This window comes from Pristis pectinata, chromosome 4 (assembly GCF_009764475.1).
Source record: "Pristis pectinata isolate sPriPec2 chromosome 4, sPriPec2.1.pri, whole genome shotgun sequence".
Classification (NCBI taxonomy): Eukaryota; Metazoa; Chordata; class Chondrichthyes; order Rhinopristiformes; family Pristidae; genus Pristis; species Pristis pectinata.
In genome coordinates, this window is record NC_067408.1 from 41,837,907 (window position 1) to 41,858,337 (window position 20,431).

General features: G+C 39.6%; 1 protein-coding gene across 2 annotated transcripts in view; it reads right to left on the reverse strand.

The window, feature by feature from the left end:
* Positions 1–3,432: 3,432 nt before the first annotated feature.
* Positions 3,433–20,431, reverse strand: part of nsg2 (neuronal vesicle trafficking associated 2) — a 62,236-nt gene continuing 45,237 nt past the window's right edge. For both annotated transcript variants that reach the window (XM_052014250.1, XM_052014251.1), the window contains exons 4-5: positions 15,091–15,201; positions 3,433–4,627 (exon numbers count right to left, since the gene is read on the reverse strand). In XM_052014250.1, the coding sequence (XP_051870210.1) occupies positions 4,424–4,627; positions 15,091–15,201 (315 nt within the window). In that variant the 3' untranslated portion in view covers positions 3,433–4,423. The remainder of the gene's footprint in view (positions 4,628–15,090; positions 15,202–20,431) is intronic.

Below are 20,431 nucleotides of genomic sequence, written 5' to 3' on the forward strand. Positions count from 1 at the left end.
CAGAGGGCCACAAGAGTGCACAGCATTCACCCCTCCCCCCACCCACCTTGCCAACCGGCCCCAACAATTTAGTACTGCTGTTGGCAAGGCTAAGCTGCTTTTTTTTAATGGTTCCTCTGCCAGGTTCCATTCTCCGCATTAGTTTCTAACTTCTAATCAATGTTGTTCAAAACTAAATGGAATCATCAGCGACACTCAGTGTTCCTCAACCAAAGGTCATTAGAGGCCACCATGATGGTGTATGAAAAAATATCTAACACACAAACTTGGAGAGTCAAAAATTGCACACACAATTCCAGTCAGGCAGTGAACTTGGATACTTTTTATTACTTGGATTGCAAATTTTGTCTTGTGCTGCAATGTTCTTCCTTTCACCAATTGAAATGTTTACTTTTATAATGTAAAATAAGCAAGTTGAGACCAAATCTTTTGTGTGGAGCATATATTAATTTCTGCTTTTTTGTGCAATGTCACCCCCACCCTAACAGATCAGGATCTCGCTTCTCCAAGACAATTTCCATGCACTTTCTCATATTTTCTTACAACATTGGAAGGAAGTAATTTGACCTATTCAGTCTATGCCATCTCTCAGAACAATGGCGTCGTTGCCATTTCACCACTTCTTGTCGTGTGACCTATTCATTCTCGTATGCTCATCAACTCTCCCCCGTTTCTCTGCCCACCCACCCACACTAGGAGCAATTTAAAATGGCCAATTAACCTACCTGCATGTCTTTAGGATTTGGGAGGAAACTGCAGCACCTGGGGAAAACCCTCATGGCCACAGGAACAACATGCAAACTTCACACAGACAGCACCAGAGGTCAGAACCAAACTTGGATTGCTGGAGTTACACATAAAGCCAGTTGACCACTCAGGGGTGAATGCAACTTTAAGTTCTTATCAGTATAATCACTATCTTTGCCAATTTAACCCATTTGTACTGATTGCATTGACAACTTTCTAACTGCTGGACTAGTCTGTACTGATTTACTTTCATCTCTGCTACCAGCAGTTATTTATACATTGCTCATTTCTTGTGCATCTTACACCACTCCCATTTTATATAGAGAAAAAGCACAGTGAAATGCAAGTTGTTAATGAAAAGTAGGTCTAAATATAACAGTCGAGTCAGAAAGATAGCCAAATAATGAAACTTCCTATAACCAAAGCAAATGTTGACAATGATACATTTTTGGATTCAGAGCTGTACCACTGATTGGAGATGTTCTTCATAACAGAAAAGCTATTTTTTGACTGTTTACCATCCTGCAACTCCCCACAGAGAAAAGAGCGAGGAAGAATTGCTTGTATGATGAATGTCATAATTGAGATAGAAACACTGTCAGGGAAACTTATGAAACTTTTCAGTCCAAAAAAATACTGTTGGCAGGAGCTCAATGATTGAAGATAGTTTGAACACCATGGGGCAGAAAATTGAATAGAAAATGCAAAACATTGTCTGAACATTCCACCAACTGTTTCTCACCACCAGTGTGGAGAGAAATGAATTTGAAATGCATATCTAGAAAATTCAATCACATTCTGTTTTTGCAGAGCTGCTGTACTTATATTTTTAGTATTAAAAATTTTAAATTATACACCAATAATTTCACCATGTATATGACTATTTTTGGTAAACTGTTAAAATAGTGTATTCAGTAGAATGGATAGAAAATTGGCTCAAATGCAGAAAGCAGAGACAGTCCTGTTAAACAGTTTTGAGTTTCAGACTGCAAGATAAACAGTAGTGTGTTACTATTAATCCCTTAGATGTGTGTGTGTAAGGCAAAATTTCTAAATTTTACAGGTAACACAAAATAGAATATGGATATGGATAACCTGGGTATTCTAGTTCCAGAATTTAATACAGAGAAGTGTGAAGTGATATGCATGTGTAGAAAGAATTGGGACAGTCAGCGGGGCAAATCCTCCTCTCCAACATTATCTCTTATATTGACACCTACCTGAATGTCACCACAAACATCCCCATTCCCAGCACCTGCATGGACCTCAGATGGCGATGACATTTTCCACCTTACTGCTGTGTTGGCAGATTCCTCACTGAGACCAACAAGGCAGCCTGCACTTCCACAGGCTTCTCAGCTCTCAGACTGGGAAGCTGGCCGACTGAGCCCGCACCACTTTAAACGTGGCACTACAGTAGTCCCTAGACAATGAATGGGAGACATCACCAGCTGAATGAAAGGTAAGCAGTTTATTTTGTTTATTTGTTAGTTTCAATGTTCTAGTTAAGCTCTAGTGAATGAATGCACTTTGTGTTAAGTGTAAAAAATGTTTTAACGTTAGCTTTTAACAGGTTACTGACTGTGAATGTCAAAGACACAGTTAGTGATCCTGGGAGAGAGGCCTTGATAACTGTCAAAGCCATTTTGTGAGCACCACTGAGTGCCTGCACTGAGACTGCCCATGTGCTGCATTCAGCCACATTTGAGTACTAGGGGCCAAGCTCTGGTGGGGAGGGATGCAAGACAGCTGGAACAAATAGCATGGTCCAGGGTGGGTTAACAGTCTGCTCCAATATAAACTAATACTGTGCAGCAAAATAGAGATCTGGGTGTAAATGTGATGCATCTTTGAAAATGGAAGAACATTTTGAATGGGTTATTAATAAAGCAAATTGGATCCTGGGATTCATAAATGAGGCTGGAGTATAATGCAGGGAAGTTATGTTAAACCTGTATAAAACATTGGTTTAGTTGTAATTGGTGTATTGCATCTAATTCTGGTCATCTAACTTTAGAAAGAGGAAGCAGAAAGATTTATTGGAATGATTCCAGGGATGAGGGATTTCAAACACATGACTAGAGTTCATTCTCCTGGGAGCAAAGGAGGCTCAGAGGAGATTTAATTTGAGCATGCAAGATCATGACTGTTTAAGATGGGGTAAATTGATGGATGCTATTCCAATAGTGGGTGGTTCAAGGACAAGAGGATCATAGATTTAACACTTGGGCTAAAAATATAGGATGTGGGGAAAAAAAGATTTTCATGCAGTGAGTATTTGTTATCTGGAATTTACTGCTTGTAAGGATAATGGAAGTAGAATTTTATCAGGCCCTTCAAAAGTATTTTGCTATTGGCATCTTTAGTGAGAAAAGACAGATAAAGGGATTTATTAAGAGTTCATCAAGGATGCTTGCACAGCCTCATCCATAATATTCTAAGGCCAGAATCTAACTACTGGAAATTAAGAGTAACTGCCTTTTTCAGAAAAAAACTGTTGCATTTCAGGTATCCTTGTTCTTTGATACTACTGCAGTATTCCGTTTCCTCCCAGAGAGAGTTTGCTGGAAGGGAATTCAATGCGTTGGTAGAACTGCAGTTAGAGAAGGTATAATATAAATATGGTACTGCAAAAATCACAGTAACTCAGTGAAGTCATTGTTAATAAAAGTGGATAATAAAATATTTGCTCAATTTGTTTTATTTGTGAACACCGGAAAATCCAACAGAAAAAGATTGAAAATGTCAGACACATCTAGCTTTATTTCTTCATCGGAAAAATCCCAAGAAACACAACCAAAAATACTTTAGTTTCTGCTAGATAGTGACAAAAATACACCACAAGGAGTTATAAATTATTCTTTTTTTACATTAGCTGAAAATCAACACTATTGACAATGAAATATTACATGTGAAAACGTAAGATGGTACTGCACTTGTGTTAAATACTAATTACAATTCTCTACCAAGCTTCAGCTAACAAATCTGATAATTCATGTGAAATCTAATGCTTAAATCCTCATACTGCATCCCTTAATATTAAGGATTCATATGTACAACACTTTATCCTTTTCCAAGCATTAGCATTGTTATAGAACGCAGGAACTGCAGAACACCTAAGTGCCTGCAGGTGAAGGAGAAATATGGTATCAACTGCTCTTCAACCAAAGGCTGTGTTACATAAGCTTATCTTATCTGTTTTACTTCTAGAAAAGTGCAGCCATGAAGATGAAACATCATATGATTATAAGTGTACACGTCAGCTAAACGTGCAAAATTTCATGCACATAAACTGTTCATGCGGGAAATGCGCTATTCCAAAGAATGATTAAGTGTGCACTGCCTAAGTCTTCAGGAGAGAGGCTCACTGGACACTTGGTGAGTTTATTCTTGAAATTCAATCAAACAATAAGAAGTTATTGACAAGAGGTTTCTTCAAGTTACCTAGTTAAAAATGAGTTTATAATATGAACTGCAGCAACACCAAACATGCCTTTGTACAAAAGAACTTCAGAATCAATTACAAATCAACAAAGACAAGGGACAAAAGAAACAACTATTGTATGTTCCAAATACTGCTTCATTTTGGAACCGCAACAACAGTCCCATCATTAGCAACCTTAACACCTTTCACTTGGTTTTATGTTTTAAAAAACATCACCATGGAGGAAGTTGCTCAGTGACTATCACTGGTTGAGGATTTTGAATCATGTTCTGCTGGTTTCTCAGCTGATGCAGCAGGCAGCCATGGAGAAACTGATCGGGAGGTGGTTTGTTTAGCCAGGCTGTAATGGCTGATGACTGTGTAGAACCGCCCTCGGGAAGTAGAGTCTTGTGCTGAGTAGTAGGCTTCAAGAGATGCTGGTATACAGCGTTTATGCTACCAAGAGGAAAAAAATATATAATTACCATTTTTTGCTTAGTATTGCAATAATATAAAACTAAACTAATTTAAATAAATAGAATTTAGTTCTCTAGCAGAGGATTTTTTGCCCAACTACAAACAGTGTAAGGGTATTCAAATGTTTTGTCAAAATTGCAGGTTTTTCCATGAGTAAATTATAAATAATGGTTCCAGTTGACAGAACCTGTGCCAAGTGTAATGCTGGAAGCCAAGAAAACTGGTATGGTACCATATGTTCAATTTCAATAGTCATTGGCAGGTATGATCGTAGTTTCCAGTCCTTTTTGGAATGTGGGTGACAGTGGTAAGGCCATATGTATTGCAGTTCCCCAAATTGCCTTGAAAGGTGCAGTGAATCTTTTTCTTAAAGTACAGCAATTATTGTAAATGAGGTGGGTTTTACAAGGGTATTACAGTGGTGTCAAGTCTCAGAGTTATAGGGGCAGCAGACTCCATTCACTGACCTAATGGGATTTTACAATACTATTGACAGCTTTCATGATATCTTTATGGTACTTGCCTGGAAATTAGCAGATTTGTTTAATCTAGTTTCACATTTCACCATGGTGGGGTTTGAACATTGATCATAGTACTGCAACAAAAAGGCCATTGCAATCCTGTACTCTCAATGGATACGACACAAAATTGTGTTTTTTTTAAAAAAATAATTCAGCAGGCAAAATTTATTGCATCCCGCTGCTGATCAAAGAAAGAAACACAAGACTGTCCATTCACAGGGGAATAGAAAATTTGTGCAGCTTTGTTTACTCATTTTGCCTTACAACTGTGCACTTTCAGAAAGCACAACCAATTTTTTTTCATTCTCTCTATACATTCCCAGTGGCTATTGATAGTGACAACAACATTTCACTCAGCTAAATAACACAGCAGAAACTGCAACCTAGTTTAATTTGAAATGACATAATTCAATGATGTAAAATCAACAAGAATTAAATGTGATTACACATATGGGAAATGTAGCATATAATTGCTTGGAATCAGCAAGAGGTAAACTATTGAATTAAAAATCATTTTAGCTTATAATTAGCCAGTTAGAAAGATGCACTCCTTGTTCAATTATACAATACCCGAATCAACTACATTATATTAACAAATCAGAGTACGTCACAATCTTTGAAATTTGTTTAGATTCATATAAAAATAATTTACAATATTATAATGTAACTTGTTTTGTGCCCAATATTCATTTATTGGGTATCACTAATTTAATGTAGCCATTGCATCATATCTCTCAATCTTTGACATTTAGACTTTTTACATGTGCACAGCAAATCCCCAAACTGTCTTTTTTCATCACTACTGCCCAGAACATGGTGCTCAGATTTTACACCTGACTCCAGTTATAGCAAGCTACTTACTGCCAGATACATATATAACCACCATGTTTCCTAGTCATCTTCAAGGGTGAACAAAGCACATTGGAGAAGTAATGTATGCAAACTAAAACTGCTGGTCAAATTTATTTGCAGTTGGACCAAAATAAAACGAAATATTAAACCTGCACAATATATACAAATGTAACAAAAATCAAGCTGGAAGGAGTTTAATGGTTTTTCCCCCCCCCCCCCCCAGTTTCTCATGAGAAATTAAATGTAACCATCAGTTTTCTCTCCTTCAAGGTGGGGTATCAGCCTGGACTTCAGGATAAAGACAAATTCTGTACAAGTAAGTGTTAAGAGGTTGGGAAACAGATTTCCTGAATTTCCTGAAGGATTTAATAAACTGGTTTTATATAGTGGGGTTCTCACCCACAGAAAAATTTGATTGACAGAAGTGGTCAGAAAGCAAAGCCTGTGGGAGCAGGTAGAAGCATGAGATGAGTGAGTAACAATGTTGGGAGTTGAGGTGCAGCCCAGATCATGGTGAACTGGTAAGATTGGGCAGTGGTCAGGGGAGGAACAAATAGAGCCAAGTTTGATGGATGACCAGTGATGGTGTTGGAGGCTGTATACATCAGCAATTCCCAAATCAATCTCATACAGTCACTCCTTCTGAATTGCAGGAAATCCCGTTCAATGGTCTCTCAAAGTCATACAGCTTGGTACCTGCCAGGACTCTAGCTTTGTGGGGTCCTCTCCCTCCAACCACCTTCTTCTCCCACTCACAGTTCCCTTCATTCCCTTTCTTTTCTTCCTATTCTCCTTTTCTTTTTCTCCCAACTTCTACTCTAAGGAAGGAAACCTCATTGAAGCACCAAAAGTAAATGTACTCTTGGAGGGGAGCTTCAATATCCATCACCACGAGTGGCTTGGTAGCACCACCACTGACCAAGCTGCCTGAGTCCTGAAGAATGTATTTGCCAGACTCAGTCTGTGGCAGCAGTGAGTGAACCAGCATCAGGGATAAAATGTCATCCTCATCAATTTACCTACTGCACCTCTCCATTATACCAGTTGGAAAAGTGATCACTGGACAATCCTCAAGGAGACAAATTCCCATCTTCACAGTGAGGATACTCTCCATCATATTGTATGGTACTGCAATAATGGTAAAGGAGATGGGCGCAGAAGAGGTAGCAGCTCAAAACTAGGTATCCAGAAGATGCTGTGGACCGTCAGCAGCAGAAATGAATGCTACCATAATCTGGATGGTCATGGCCCAGCATATCCCTCATTCTGCCATTACAATCAGGGTAAGGGATCAACCCTGCAGAGAGGAAGAAAGTGCCAGAAGCAGTACTGGGCAAACCTAAAAATGAGCCAACTTGATGAAACTGGAACACAGGATTACAAAAGCAGCACTCAACAGACTGAGCTAAGAACCTCAGAATCAAAGGATCAGATCTAAGATCTGCAGCTCTGCCACACTGTTATCAATTGTACTAGACAATTAAAAAAAAAACTGATAGGAGGTGGATGCTCCAAGAACGTTCTCATCTTCAATGATGGCAGGGCTGAGCATGTGTGCACCAAAGGAAAGGCTGAAGTATTAACAACCATGTTCAGCCAGAAATGCCAAGTGGATGAGACATTTCTGCTTCCTCCTGAAATTCCCAATGTCACTAAAACCCAGTCTTCAGCCAATTTGAATCACTCCTCATGATATCAAGAAACAGCTGAGCACTGGACACAGCAAAGGCATTGGGACAAAACAGCATCCTGGCTGTAGTTCTGAAGACCTGCACTCTTGAACTAACCTCACCCCTAGGCCAAGCTGCCCCAGTAGAGTTACAATACTGGCATCTGCCATACACTGTGGAAAATTGTCTGGGTTGCTCTGTTTACAGAAAGCAGCATAAATCCAATCAAGTTACTTACAGTCCAATAAATCTACTTTCCTTCATCTGCAAAGCAATAGGAGACATTGTCAACAGTGCTATCAAGCAGTACCTATTCTCCACTAACCTATTGATGCCCAGGTTTTTGCCAGCACCATTTGGCTTCAGAATTCATCAAAATCCTGGTCCAAATATAGTTCAAAGAGCTGAATTCCAGGAGTGAGATGAGAGTGACTGCCCTTGACATCAAAGCAGGAGTTGACAGTGTGTGGCATCAAGGAGCCCTGGCAAAACTTGTCAATAGGCACATCAATGGGGAGACAGGCCAATGGTTGGAATCCTACCTCGAATAAAAGAAGATGGTTTTGGCCCCAGCTCAGGACATCACAGTCATCTGCTTTAATAATAACCATCCTTTCGTCATGAAGGTCAGAAGTGGGTATCTTCACCAACAACTGCACAGTGTTCAACTCCTCAGCAAGTGAAGCAATCCACTCTCACATGTATCAAGACCTAGATAACATTCAACTTAGTCTGATAAGTGGCAAGAAAGATTCATGCCACATAAGTGCCAGACAAAGGCCATCTACAACTCGGAAGAGCCTGAACACTTAACCTTGACAGACTGTAATCGCTACCATCACTGAGGCCCACACCATCACATCCTGGGGGTTTCAATGATCAGAACCTCAATGAGTCTAGCAGAATAAATATTGTGCTTACAACAGCAGGTTACAGGCTAGGTATCCTGCAACCAATGACTCGCATTCTGACACCCAAATGTCATTCCAATATTCAAAAGGAATGTGATGGGATGGAATACTCTGCAGTTGTGTGAATGAGTGCAGCTCCAACAACACTAAAGAAATTCAGCAGCATCCAAGACATAGCAGCCCACTTGACTGGTACATCAACCACCACTGTAACCATTCAATTCCTCTCTGACAGCAATGTGCACCACCTACAAAATACACTGCAATTATTTGCCCACTCTACCCTGGCAGCACCGGTCAAACCTGCAGCCACTGCCATAAAGAATGACAAGAACATAGGTGCAAGGGAATACCACCACTTGCAAGTCGCTCTCCAAGGTACACATCACCCTGCCTTGGAAATACCATTCCTTCATTATCACCATGTCTAAATCCTGGAACTCCTTCCCTAACAGCATTGTGGGACTACTTTCACCAGAAAATGGTGCAATACCTTCCTCTTAAGGCAATTAGGGAGGGGTGATAAATCCTGGACTTGACAGCAACACCACATCTCAAATGTATATAAAAAAAATGGCTGGTTGACAACCCCATTGGTAGAATGTATAATGGTGATTAGTGGGCTATTGATAGTTAGAAAGAGCAGATGCATCAGGTGGCAGGGTGGGGGAAGCAGGGAAGCTTACTAGTTGGATTGATGGGCCTGGAGGAAACATTCCTGTTCCTCCCAGCTCACTAGCGGTGTTGCCAAGGCACTTGCCTCACGCTTTTGGCCATTCTCCCTTGCTTTCAACTACCAGGTTTTCAGAGGTCTGGAAAATGCAACTGCCCGTGGTTAAAAAAAATTGGATGACTTGGTAAAATGAAGGAAAGCAGCTTTACTATAATATTTAAATAAGCTTTGCATGTATCCCTTGTCCTGTGTTTGAACTGGAAATTATTTGGCAACACTTTCAATTGTATGTTGCATTTTCAATACAAACCTGGCCTGGGTATGGGTATTGCATGAGGGATGGTTGGTTTCTGTTCCGAGTAGTTTGCATTTTAATATTGTGACGCAATGTTAATGTTGTCTATTCATGGGAGTTAAGACTCAGCCCAGGCCATTTAGACCTTTGGTTTATTCACAAATTTCTTTGCTTTTTAGCCAAAACAGCAATTTTGTTGTATGGAACCTCTTTTATATAAAATACTTTTTTGTGATAAGCAAGCAAAAATGTTAACAATCTTTACAATGTTGGAAATTGTAAATTTACCTTGTATATGTTCCGCCTGGTGTTCACACTGTATAATGAACGTTCATAAGGATTCAGTGGAAAGAACAAGATCATCCTTGCCCTCATCTTGTCAAGCTGCATCACCTCCGCATTTGCCTATTCCAACTCCTAGCCAGTCAGCCTTATTCTACCTTTTGTAAACCCGAGGTCATCCAAAACACTGCTGACCCTGTTCTAAATTGTACCAAGTCACTTTTGTAGTTGCTGACAAAAAGTTACTCATAGTTAAGCAATCCCTTGATTTTAAAACTCCCCTCAAAGCTCATCCTTCCCTATTTTTGTAATCTGATCCAGCCCCAGAACCCTCAAATGCCCCAATCTCCAGGTAATTTACTGATATTCTACTTAAGAAAAACAAATAAGGTTTTATTTTTGCATCAGTGACAAATGAGCACAACTGGAATCGGGAAGGGGTTTGAAAAATCCTGAGGTTAGGTTGGCAACAAAACTTATTTCAAGGAATTTACCTTTTTGCTTAATCAATCTGAAATGTGTTATTCAGCTTACTCTGGAAATGACTTGTCCTCCAAAACCCAGGGAGGATCAAGCCTTGCAGAGAACTTCTGAAATTATTAGGAGTGAGCTATAGGAATCTACTGTTACCATGTATGTAGGTCTGTGGTCATCTGAATCACATTAAAGATATGTTTTGACTCCTTGCATTTTATTCAAAATGTTCCCCGCCCCCCCCCCCCCCCATGTTAGGATCGTGGTTTGAATTATGCCTTGGCTAGCTTTATGTAAGTATATTTTTCAGATACTGTTGTTAATTATCACTTCACATGTACAGAGCAATATGTCACCAAATTGTAAGCCAACCAAGGTGCTAATCATGCATAAATTGTGGTGTGATTCTATTGTTAGATGTTAGTGTGACAAAGCTTTCAATTGTACATTACATCTTTGATAAGTGACCTAGTTAGGTGTGGATATACATAATGTGTAACTAAAGACCTCTAATTTTATAAACTTGGCACTGGCAAGTAGCAAGTCTGGAAAATTCCTGTGTTGGAATGGACCTAACCTGTCGATTGCACTAATGCTGGCACAAATTTTTCGCAGCTCCAAGTACACTCCGTCTCTACCGCAGTAGCACAGTTCTACAACTGCACTGGAGTTTCAAACTTTGTTGAAGAAACACCCAGAAATCCCACTGGATGCCAAATACAGAATTAGGAAGAATCAAGTGTTCTTCCATCACTCTCCATCACCTATTTTAGACTCACAGCTTCATCCTACAGTCTGCATCACACATGGAAAGAATTGCACAGCAAAATCTATAGGGTGCACAGTTGAGCCAAAAATACCTTAGTCAAAGATACCAAATGCAGCCTACAGTACCAGATACATACTGTATTATTGCTTTTGATGGAACCAAGTTTCAGAAGTAAACATGCACACACTGCTACATCAACAATGCTTTGATTCAAATGAATGAAAGAAGCATTACATTTCTCAAAGTTGCCAGATTCCAAGATTGCAGGGGTTAATGATCCCACATGCCATGGTGCATCCCAGTGTAAATACCACATTTGTATAAACAACAAAAACTCTTCCATTGGCTAACTACGCAGCTAGGTAAGGACAGGTAGAGTATCCTGTTTTTCAGTTTCCTTCTTAGCCATCCTGCTCAAAGCCATTGCCACAACCTCCACATGAAATATGCTGCTGCATTGGATGACTTTCTTCTCAGCATCCCCCCCCCCCCCCCACTTTCTCTGAACTGGACAGTGGTACTTTCATTTCAACCTTGGAGAAGAAAAATCTATGTTTTCCTATCTGTTGCAGTAACTAGCTATTTCACTTTCTCTTTGACACTTGAACAGACAGGGAATTGAAGGATATGGACCATGTGCAGGCAGATGGGATTAAGTCGACTGGCATCATGGTTGGCAGAGACATGGAGGGCTTGTTCCTGTGCTGTACTGTTCTGTGTTCCTCTCAGTTCTTTCACTGCAGATGCTGGATACTCCTTAAACAAGAATAACTGCCTTTGTCCATTCCTTCCTGATTTTTTCAGGGTATAAAGCCCCCTGCTGATGGGATTCATGCTCAGTGCTATGAAAACTAGCCGATTCCAAGATTTATGATGAGGCCACCACTTTAGTACATACAAACCTCACCCCATTGCTCTTAGGTCACACTTAACAGTCAAGGACTTTCCAGGCCAATATTTTTGACCATTCAACCTTGCTTTCAAAACTTTGAACTTTTTGATAAACAAAAATCAGATTTCTAACATCACTTTGCAAATGTATTACCTTAAAAGTACAAAACAAAAGGAAAATTGATTTACCTTGGCTGACTAAAGGAATTAAAGTGGCATAAAAATCATAGGACGCTTATAAAGGCCGAGGATTGGAAACACTTTAAAACTCAGCAAATGAGGTCCAAGGAATTGATTTAAGAAAATGGCAAAGTACAATGAGAGTGGATTGGCCAGAAGCATAAAAAGAGGCTGCATGTGCTTCTACAGATATTTAAAATGAAAAAGACTAGTAAGAGCAAATGTGGGGCCTTTTCAGTCAGGGATGGAAGAATTTATAACAGGCAAAAAGGAAATGACATGAAAAATTAAACAATAATGCACCAGTTATCAACAACGGCGACACAAATAACTGCCTGAAATATTGAAGAATCAAGGGCCAAGCAAGAACGAGGAAATTAAAGAATAAGTATCAGTCAAAAACTAGTGCTAGAGAAATTGGTGAGCTTGAAAGCAATAAATCCCAAGGATCTGGTGATCTACAGCCCAGTGTTTTGAAAGGGGAGGGATGTAGGTCATTAGGCCCTTGGAATTTATAAGAAATTGTGAATCCTCTGGTTATTAGCTTCCAAAATTCTACAAATTCTTGAATTGCTCCTACTGATCGGAAGGTAGCAAATGTGACCCCACAACTTAAGAGAGGAGGAAAACAGAAGACAGGGAACAACCAACTATTAGTCTAATATTGGTGGGTGGGAAAATATGGCAATCTAAAATGAAGGATGCAATAATAGAACATGTTGAAAAAAAAGTAATAGGATTGAGTGAAGTCACCATGGATTTATGAAAGGAAGATCATATTTAACTAATCTGCTGGTGTTCCTTGAGGACATGACTAAAAGAATAAATGAGGAACCACCAATGGATGTGTTGTGTTTGGATTTTTAGAAGGCTTTCCATATGGGCACACACGAGGTTGTTCCACAAGGTTACATGTGGAGTTGGGGGTAACATGCTGATCTGGATTGAGAATGAGTTATTGGACAGAAAGCATAGAAACAGTACACTGTTAATGGCAAGACCCTTAATAGTGTTGATGTGCAGAGGGATCTTGGGGTCCAAGTCCATAGCTCCCTGTAAGTGGCTACACAGGTTGATAGGGTGGTAAAGGCATATGGCATGCTTGCTTTTATTAGTCGAGGAATTGATTTCAAGAGTCGGGAGGTTATGTTGCAGCTTTATAAAACACTGGTTAGGGTGCATCTGGAGTATTGCATTCAGTCTGGTCGCCCCATTATAGGGAGGATATCGAGGCTTTGGAAAGGGTGCAGAAGAGGGTACCAGGATGCTGCCTGGATTAGAGGGTGTGTGCTATAAGGAGTGGTTGGACAAACTTGGATTGCTTTCTCTGGAGTAGCAGAGGCTGAGGGGAAATCTGGTAGTGGTTTATAAAATTATGAGGGGCATAAATAGAATAGACAACCAGTATCTTTTTTCCCCCCCATTGTTGAAATGTCTAATACCAGAGGGCATGCATTTAAGGTGAGAGGGGGCAAGTTCAACGGAGATGTGCGGGGCAAGTTTTTTTTTTACACAGAGAGAGTGGTGGGTGCCTGGAATACACTGCCTGAGGTCGTGGAAGAGGCAATTATGATAGAGGTGTTAAAGAGGCTCTTAGACAGGCACATGAATGTGCAGGAAATGGAAGGACATGGACATTGTGTAGGCAAAAGGGATTAGTTTAGTTGGACATTTGATTACTAATTTAAATAGTTCAGCACAATATTGTGGGCCGAAGGGCCTGTTCCTGTGCTATACTGTTCTATGTTCTAAAGCAAACATTGGAAGTGAGCAGGTCTTTCTCTGGTTGGCAGGCCGTGATTAATGGGGCATCACAGGGATCAATGCCTGAGCTCCAGCTATTCAAAATCTATACCAATAATGTGGCTGAGGGGTCCAACTATTTTATTTCCAAGTTTGCTGATGATACTAAATTAGCTGAGATTGTGAGTAGGGAGGAGGATGTAAAGAGGTTTTAAGGGGATATACACAAGCTGAGTTAATGAGCCAGAACACACAGATAGGATGTAAAACAGAAAAATGTGAGATCACCACTTTGGTGCACAAGACAGGAAAACAAGCAATTAGAAAGGCAAATGGTATGTTAACCATTATTACAAGAGGATTACCTGTGAAGGGATGTACCTGCCATTCAGATTCAGGGAAGACTGATTCCAGGGATGACAGATTTGCCATACAAGGAGAGATTGAGTAGATGAGGCTTTTATTCTCTGGAGTTTAGAAGCATTGTTTGATTCATCTGCATGTTGGCTTTCAGTAACTTGTGTACAAATATACCCTTTAAAATAAACCAACTCTACCTAGTCTTTCACTATTTAAAAATACTTAGAAAATTCTTACAGGTCTCAACAGATTGGATGTAGGGAGGATGTTTCCCCAGGCTGAGGAGTCTCAAGGGATAGGCTGTTAAGGACAGAGATGAGGAGAAATTTCTTCATACAAAGGGTGGGGAATTTTTAGAATTTTCTGGCCTGGAAAGCTCAGTCATGGACCTTGTTGGAAATAAATTAATTTCTTAATTTCAAGGGATATGGGGATGGTGGAAGAAAATGGCTCTTGGTTAGAAGATCAACAATGAATTGAATAGCAGAACAGTATCGAAGGATCAAATGGCTTACCCCTGCTCCTACCTATGTTACATTTGAATCTGCTTTATGATGACAAACATGCAAATATAATCTCGCTTCTAATAAAAGTAGTACATTCTTGCCCAGAATCTTCCCCATACATCCCTTCCATGATGGTTAATTTCATGAAACAAGATACATTAACGAAATGTATTTTGTGCCTTTCAAATGCTGCAAATGATGTAAATCACAATGAAATGATGACAGGTGACAGCCATTGCTCTGCTGATGACTCCAAATTCTACCAGTTATTAATACTAGAACAAGATTGATTCATTCTACAAATTGAACCCCTACCTTGTACACAAATCCATCTGGGCAACTGTGATCGTAGGTGAAGGCTTTGTATACCACGAGAAATACAATGCAGGCAAGAAATGCAAGAGCAAGAAAAATGAGAATAGTAACCTATAACACAAGAAAAAGTGAAAGCCAAATGTTAACTTAGAAATTCTTAGCAAGTTCATTGGTTATGTTCATTACCATTTTAAAATTTAATTTACTGCTTTAACAGTTTTCATGACTCTTATACTCACATTTTATGGCATGTTCAATACAAAGATGTCCCGAATGCCAAATAACAATCTAACAGTAATCGGAGGCTTTCTGAAGAACTATTCCATAGAAATATTTACTGTCATTCAATCATTCCCAATGACAGGCTGCTAATAACTTTAACTTAAATTACAATATTGGAGACTTTTATCATCAAATCATGAGTGCTTTTATTCCCATTGCATCAGTATAACAGTAAGCAAACTACGACACAAGAGTTTCTCATAAGATGATTATATCTTGTAAATGAATTTTGCTACAAAGCATGTAAAGGATTTGTACACTTTAACCTGAAGATATGCTTGTTAATTTTGACAAGAGTACAAAGGATGAACATCTGTTACTTATTCATTAAAGCATGCCCTTTTTTAGTGATCACATTTTTACAAAACTTAGGTCACACCTTGTATCAACTAATTCAGCAATTTCATGCATGGATGAAGATTGATATCAATGCCTGAGTACCTTCCACCTCAGTACAAAATCAGTATGCAGCACAGTACAAAATCAAACTGAGGCCAAAGTTCACAGACAATCTACAATAAGCCATAGCTCAGCTCACAGAAGCATTTGCATTGTTCACAAAAAGAGTTAAGTATATAATTAACTTACCTTCTTGCTCTCTTACAGGCCTGCTTCTGTGTCATGTAAAAAATCTCCACAATATCTTAAATAAAAGCAGATACAGCTTTTGCCTTTCAGTGAGGCTCTTGCCTGTCTGCATCAAGGACCTTTATGATCTTGCTAAATATTTTCACCTTATAGGTCTCACTTTAAATGGAAACAAGGAGTTAAAATGAACCATCATTACTAGAATACAAAGCAATGCAAATGAATACAAAGGAATGCTTAGACACAGAACCATTGGTTTCTTTGGGACCATTGCAGTCAGAACAGGTTAAAAAAAAGGGGGAAAATGTAAAACTATTAGTTGCAACACCACCAGCAAACAAATTAAACCTGCCTGTACCAGAAGAGATTTCAGTGGAAATTTGCACCTACACACTAGATCTATTCTAGATCTCTTTGCAAAACTCAAAATTGAATTCCGTATTTTGAGTTGAAACAACTTGCTAAAGGCTCCAACCTGAAAAAACTGGGAGAGTTTCAGAAAACATCCTATATCTTTCAGCTTTGACTTGACATGTTTCATTTTAGCATTGCCCGTTTTCTCTTTCCGTTACCTCCAAAGTTGAAAAGCTTGAATGTAAGATGCCACTTACAGGACCAGTGGATAATTCTTGGTGAATAAGGGGTGCTATTTTCACAAACAGAAAATGAGACTACAATTATTTGCCTGTCTGAAGCTGGGATGTTTGTTGACAACCTACATGCATATTTAATATGTAGCACTTGGACTAGTGGAGTGTCTGTATGGAACTGCAAAATATTCTCTCTTGGGTTTTTCCATGCTCATTAGCAAACATGAATGTTTTAAATAAAATTCTTTGTACATTTAGAATTCAAACACTAATATTGACGGAGCCAAGTACAAAAGCAAACAATCCCTTTATGCAGCATTTGATTCTGATTTATAGTTTGTGTTAATTAGTGCTTCAAAACTGAACTGCTCTTAATTTTTTTTAAAAAACCTTCACTAGCAATAGTAAGGGTTAAGTACTTTTCCACTGAATGCCAACAACAACATCAGTGACACTGTCATCTTTGGAAGGTGACTTTGTAGGCATAGTTTCCAACATATAAATAGATTTTCTTTGACATTGTCTTTGGATAGTAACTGAGAGAATAAAAAACACATCAAATACACACAGTAAATGTCACTTTCTACAGTGAAATACACTTCAAAAATAAAACCGATAACAGAACAAATGCACCTCAGACTGCTTTTCCCACCTATTCAACAGTAGCTATGAAAGGTCAGCAGCAAAGAGCTAAGAGGTCAGCACCTTTAAGAATTACCAGCCACTTATCAATGAATTACCAGTGATGCCATTTAGAACAGTTAATCCCAAACTATCAACCAACGTGCACTGTTAGTGCCAAGGAGAGAATTCTGTGATTTGGTCCCTGTTTCTGAGGGCAAGATAACAACTTATCAAATGAGACTAAAGGCCTAAGCCTCTAATGTCTTTGTATCCACTATTGAAGTTATTTCCTTGCAAGCAATCCTTGTAGATCTTTTTAGATATGGCTACTTGACACAAAATCACTAAGACCTCTCCATCTCATTGCTTAAATAATTGACAAAGTTCTTTTATCCTGGGAGAATTTCAACATGAATACATAAAACGTCCAATTTATATTTCACTGTTAACTTTCTGCCAATTCTTAAGCTAGTTTCAACTGATCAAAAGAATGGACTGGCGAAATGAATAATATTACATGGCAAAATCATTGATTGATGAACTGTTTTCCTTTGTGGATATTATGGAGATCCCTGCTGATACTGGATACGGCTCAAGCTCTATGTAATGCTTTAACTTTGTAAACCTTCTCAACGTACAAGGTGCTAGGAATGGCCAAAGGGCCACTCACTTCTCTCCTGAACTGTGGCCCAACCAGATTCTCCACCACCTTCCTACTGGCTGAACTTGTTCTCACTCTGTGCCATGATGCCTCTAACTCCACTAACTTTCTGCAAATCAAATATGGGAACCCACACTGGTCCAAGTTATACGATAATGTGGAACAGTCCTTATTTCAATCCTGCTCAGGCTCTCCCTCCCCTTTATTCCAGTACATTGTTGACTATATCAATGCTGCTTCCTGCATTCATACAATTTCTACCCAGCTCCCTCTTTCACATAGTCCATTTCAGATTCTTCCTATATCTTTCTTGAGTTCTTATCAGCATCTCAGGGAAGAGGTTCTTTATTAATCCACAGACACCGTCACTGTCTGACTCCTTCTATCCTGCTTTCTATTAGGACCATTCCATTATCCCAGGTCATCTGGCTCCATTGCATCTGTTCTAATGATGTCATCTTCTACACTGGTGTTCCACCACAGCTGACAGGACTCTCAGCCCCATCTGTTCCACTGCTAACACTTCTGCTCTCACTTCATCTCTTTCCACCTGGAGCAAGGTTACCTTAACTTTCACCCCACCAGCCAACACATTCAATGGATCATCATTCGTAATTACTGGCACCTACAACAAGATGCCACCACCAAACACATCTTCTCTTACCCTCCCCTTTCAGCATTCCAAATTCCCTCTGCAATTCACCCACTCACTCCAACATCTCTACCAACACCCATTCCCCTTCTCTCACACACTCCCAAGCAAACACAGGAGATGCAACTCAAGTCCTTTACATCTTCCCTTCCCCACCATCCAGGGACCCAGACTCTCCTTCCAGGTGAAGCAGCAACTCACATGTATTTCTTCCAATTTAGCACACTGCACTCAGTGTTCACAATGGGGTCTCCTCCACACTGGAGAAACAAGATGCAGATTGGGTGACTGCTTTGCAGAACACCTCCATTCAATCTGCTAGGGGGACCCAAAACTTCCATGTCATTGGCCTGTCACTTTAATTCTCCATCCCACTCTTACTTCAGCCTCTCTGTTTCTGGCCTCTTGCCCTGTTCCAACAAAGCCCAGAGTAAGCTTGAGGAACAGCATCTCAAAATCCAACTAGGTGTGTTACAGCACTAAGGACTCAACACTGAATTCAACAATTTTAGCTAACCAGCCTCTTTAGTTTGCATCAGAACTAGGCAGTTGTGACGAATGGTCATTCAACTGTTTATTAATGATTTTTCTCTCTCTCCACAGTGCTGCCAATCTGATGGGAATTTATAGAAGTCTTTTTTACTTCAGCTACTGCAGTGTTTTGTATCTCACAGTTCCAGCATTGTCTTTCTATCCCTGTTCTCAATCTCCTATTTACACCTCCTCCAGCTGTGATTAACAAGCCTTTATCAGCCTGTCAGCACCCACCACATCTTGTGTCATTGAATCTCACTTGGTTTCCATCCTATCACAGACTTTCCCTTTCAAATGAAGGGTCCTGGACCTGAAAAGTTAATTATAAAAATCAGGTGGCTTGCACAGATGCTGCCTGAGCCACTGAGTAGTTCCAGCATTTTCTATTTTTTATTCATCAAAACAGTCTGCCATCTTTTCTACCCCCTTTTTTTCCAGATGGACACACCTATTCAGAATATACATTACACATGCAAAGAAGCTTAATCTTATTTTAACTTCTCCTTAACTGTCACATTATTTCACCCTATCAAAGAAATCCCTTGCCCTCCTGACCTTCTCTGCTTCCTAGGCTAACTTTTTCTCTCTCAGTTCTGATGAAGGATCGCAGACCTGAAACATTAACTGTTTTTCTTTCCACAGATGCTGCCTGACCAGCTAAGTTTGTCCAGAATTTTCTGATTTTATGAGCCCATAATGTTTACTATTGCCCTCTTGATTGATACTGCTCAACCTGCTGAGGATTTCCAGCCATTTCCAGTTTTGTTTCAAACTAACACTAAACCAAGAATATACAGGAGACCAGACTTGAAAGATTACTGGTATCTTAAAGTGTTTAGACTGAGAAGTACACTACCGTGTCCCAACGTAACCAAATAGTTTATACCAATTTATTTTTAAACAAGTCATTTCCAGTTTTATAAAAATCAGGTGACTCGCACTCCGACATCTTTTTTGGTGATAAATACATTTTCATTATATATATATAGACATGATAGAGGTATACAAAATGTAGACATGATAGAGGTATCCAAAATATTAAGAGGAATAGATAGAGTGGACAGCCAGTGCCTCTTTCCCACGGCACCAATGCTCAATACAAGAGGGCATGGCTTTAAGGTAACAGGTAAGAAGTTCAAGGGAGATGTCAGAGGGAGGTTTTTTACCCAGAGAGTGGTTGGTGCATGAAATGCGCTGCCTGGGGGGGGTGGTGGTGGAAGCTGATACACATTGGTCAAGTTTAAGAGATTGTTAGATAAGCATATGGAGGAATTTAAAATAGAGTGATATGTGGGAGGAAGGGGTTAGATAGTCTTAGGTGTGGTTTGAAGGTCGGCACAACATGGTGGGCCGAAGGGCCTATATTGTGCTGTATTGTTCTATGGTTAATCAAACCACACAAGGTTGCCA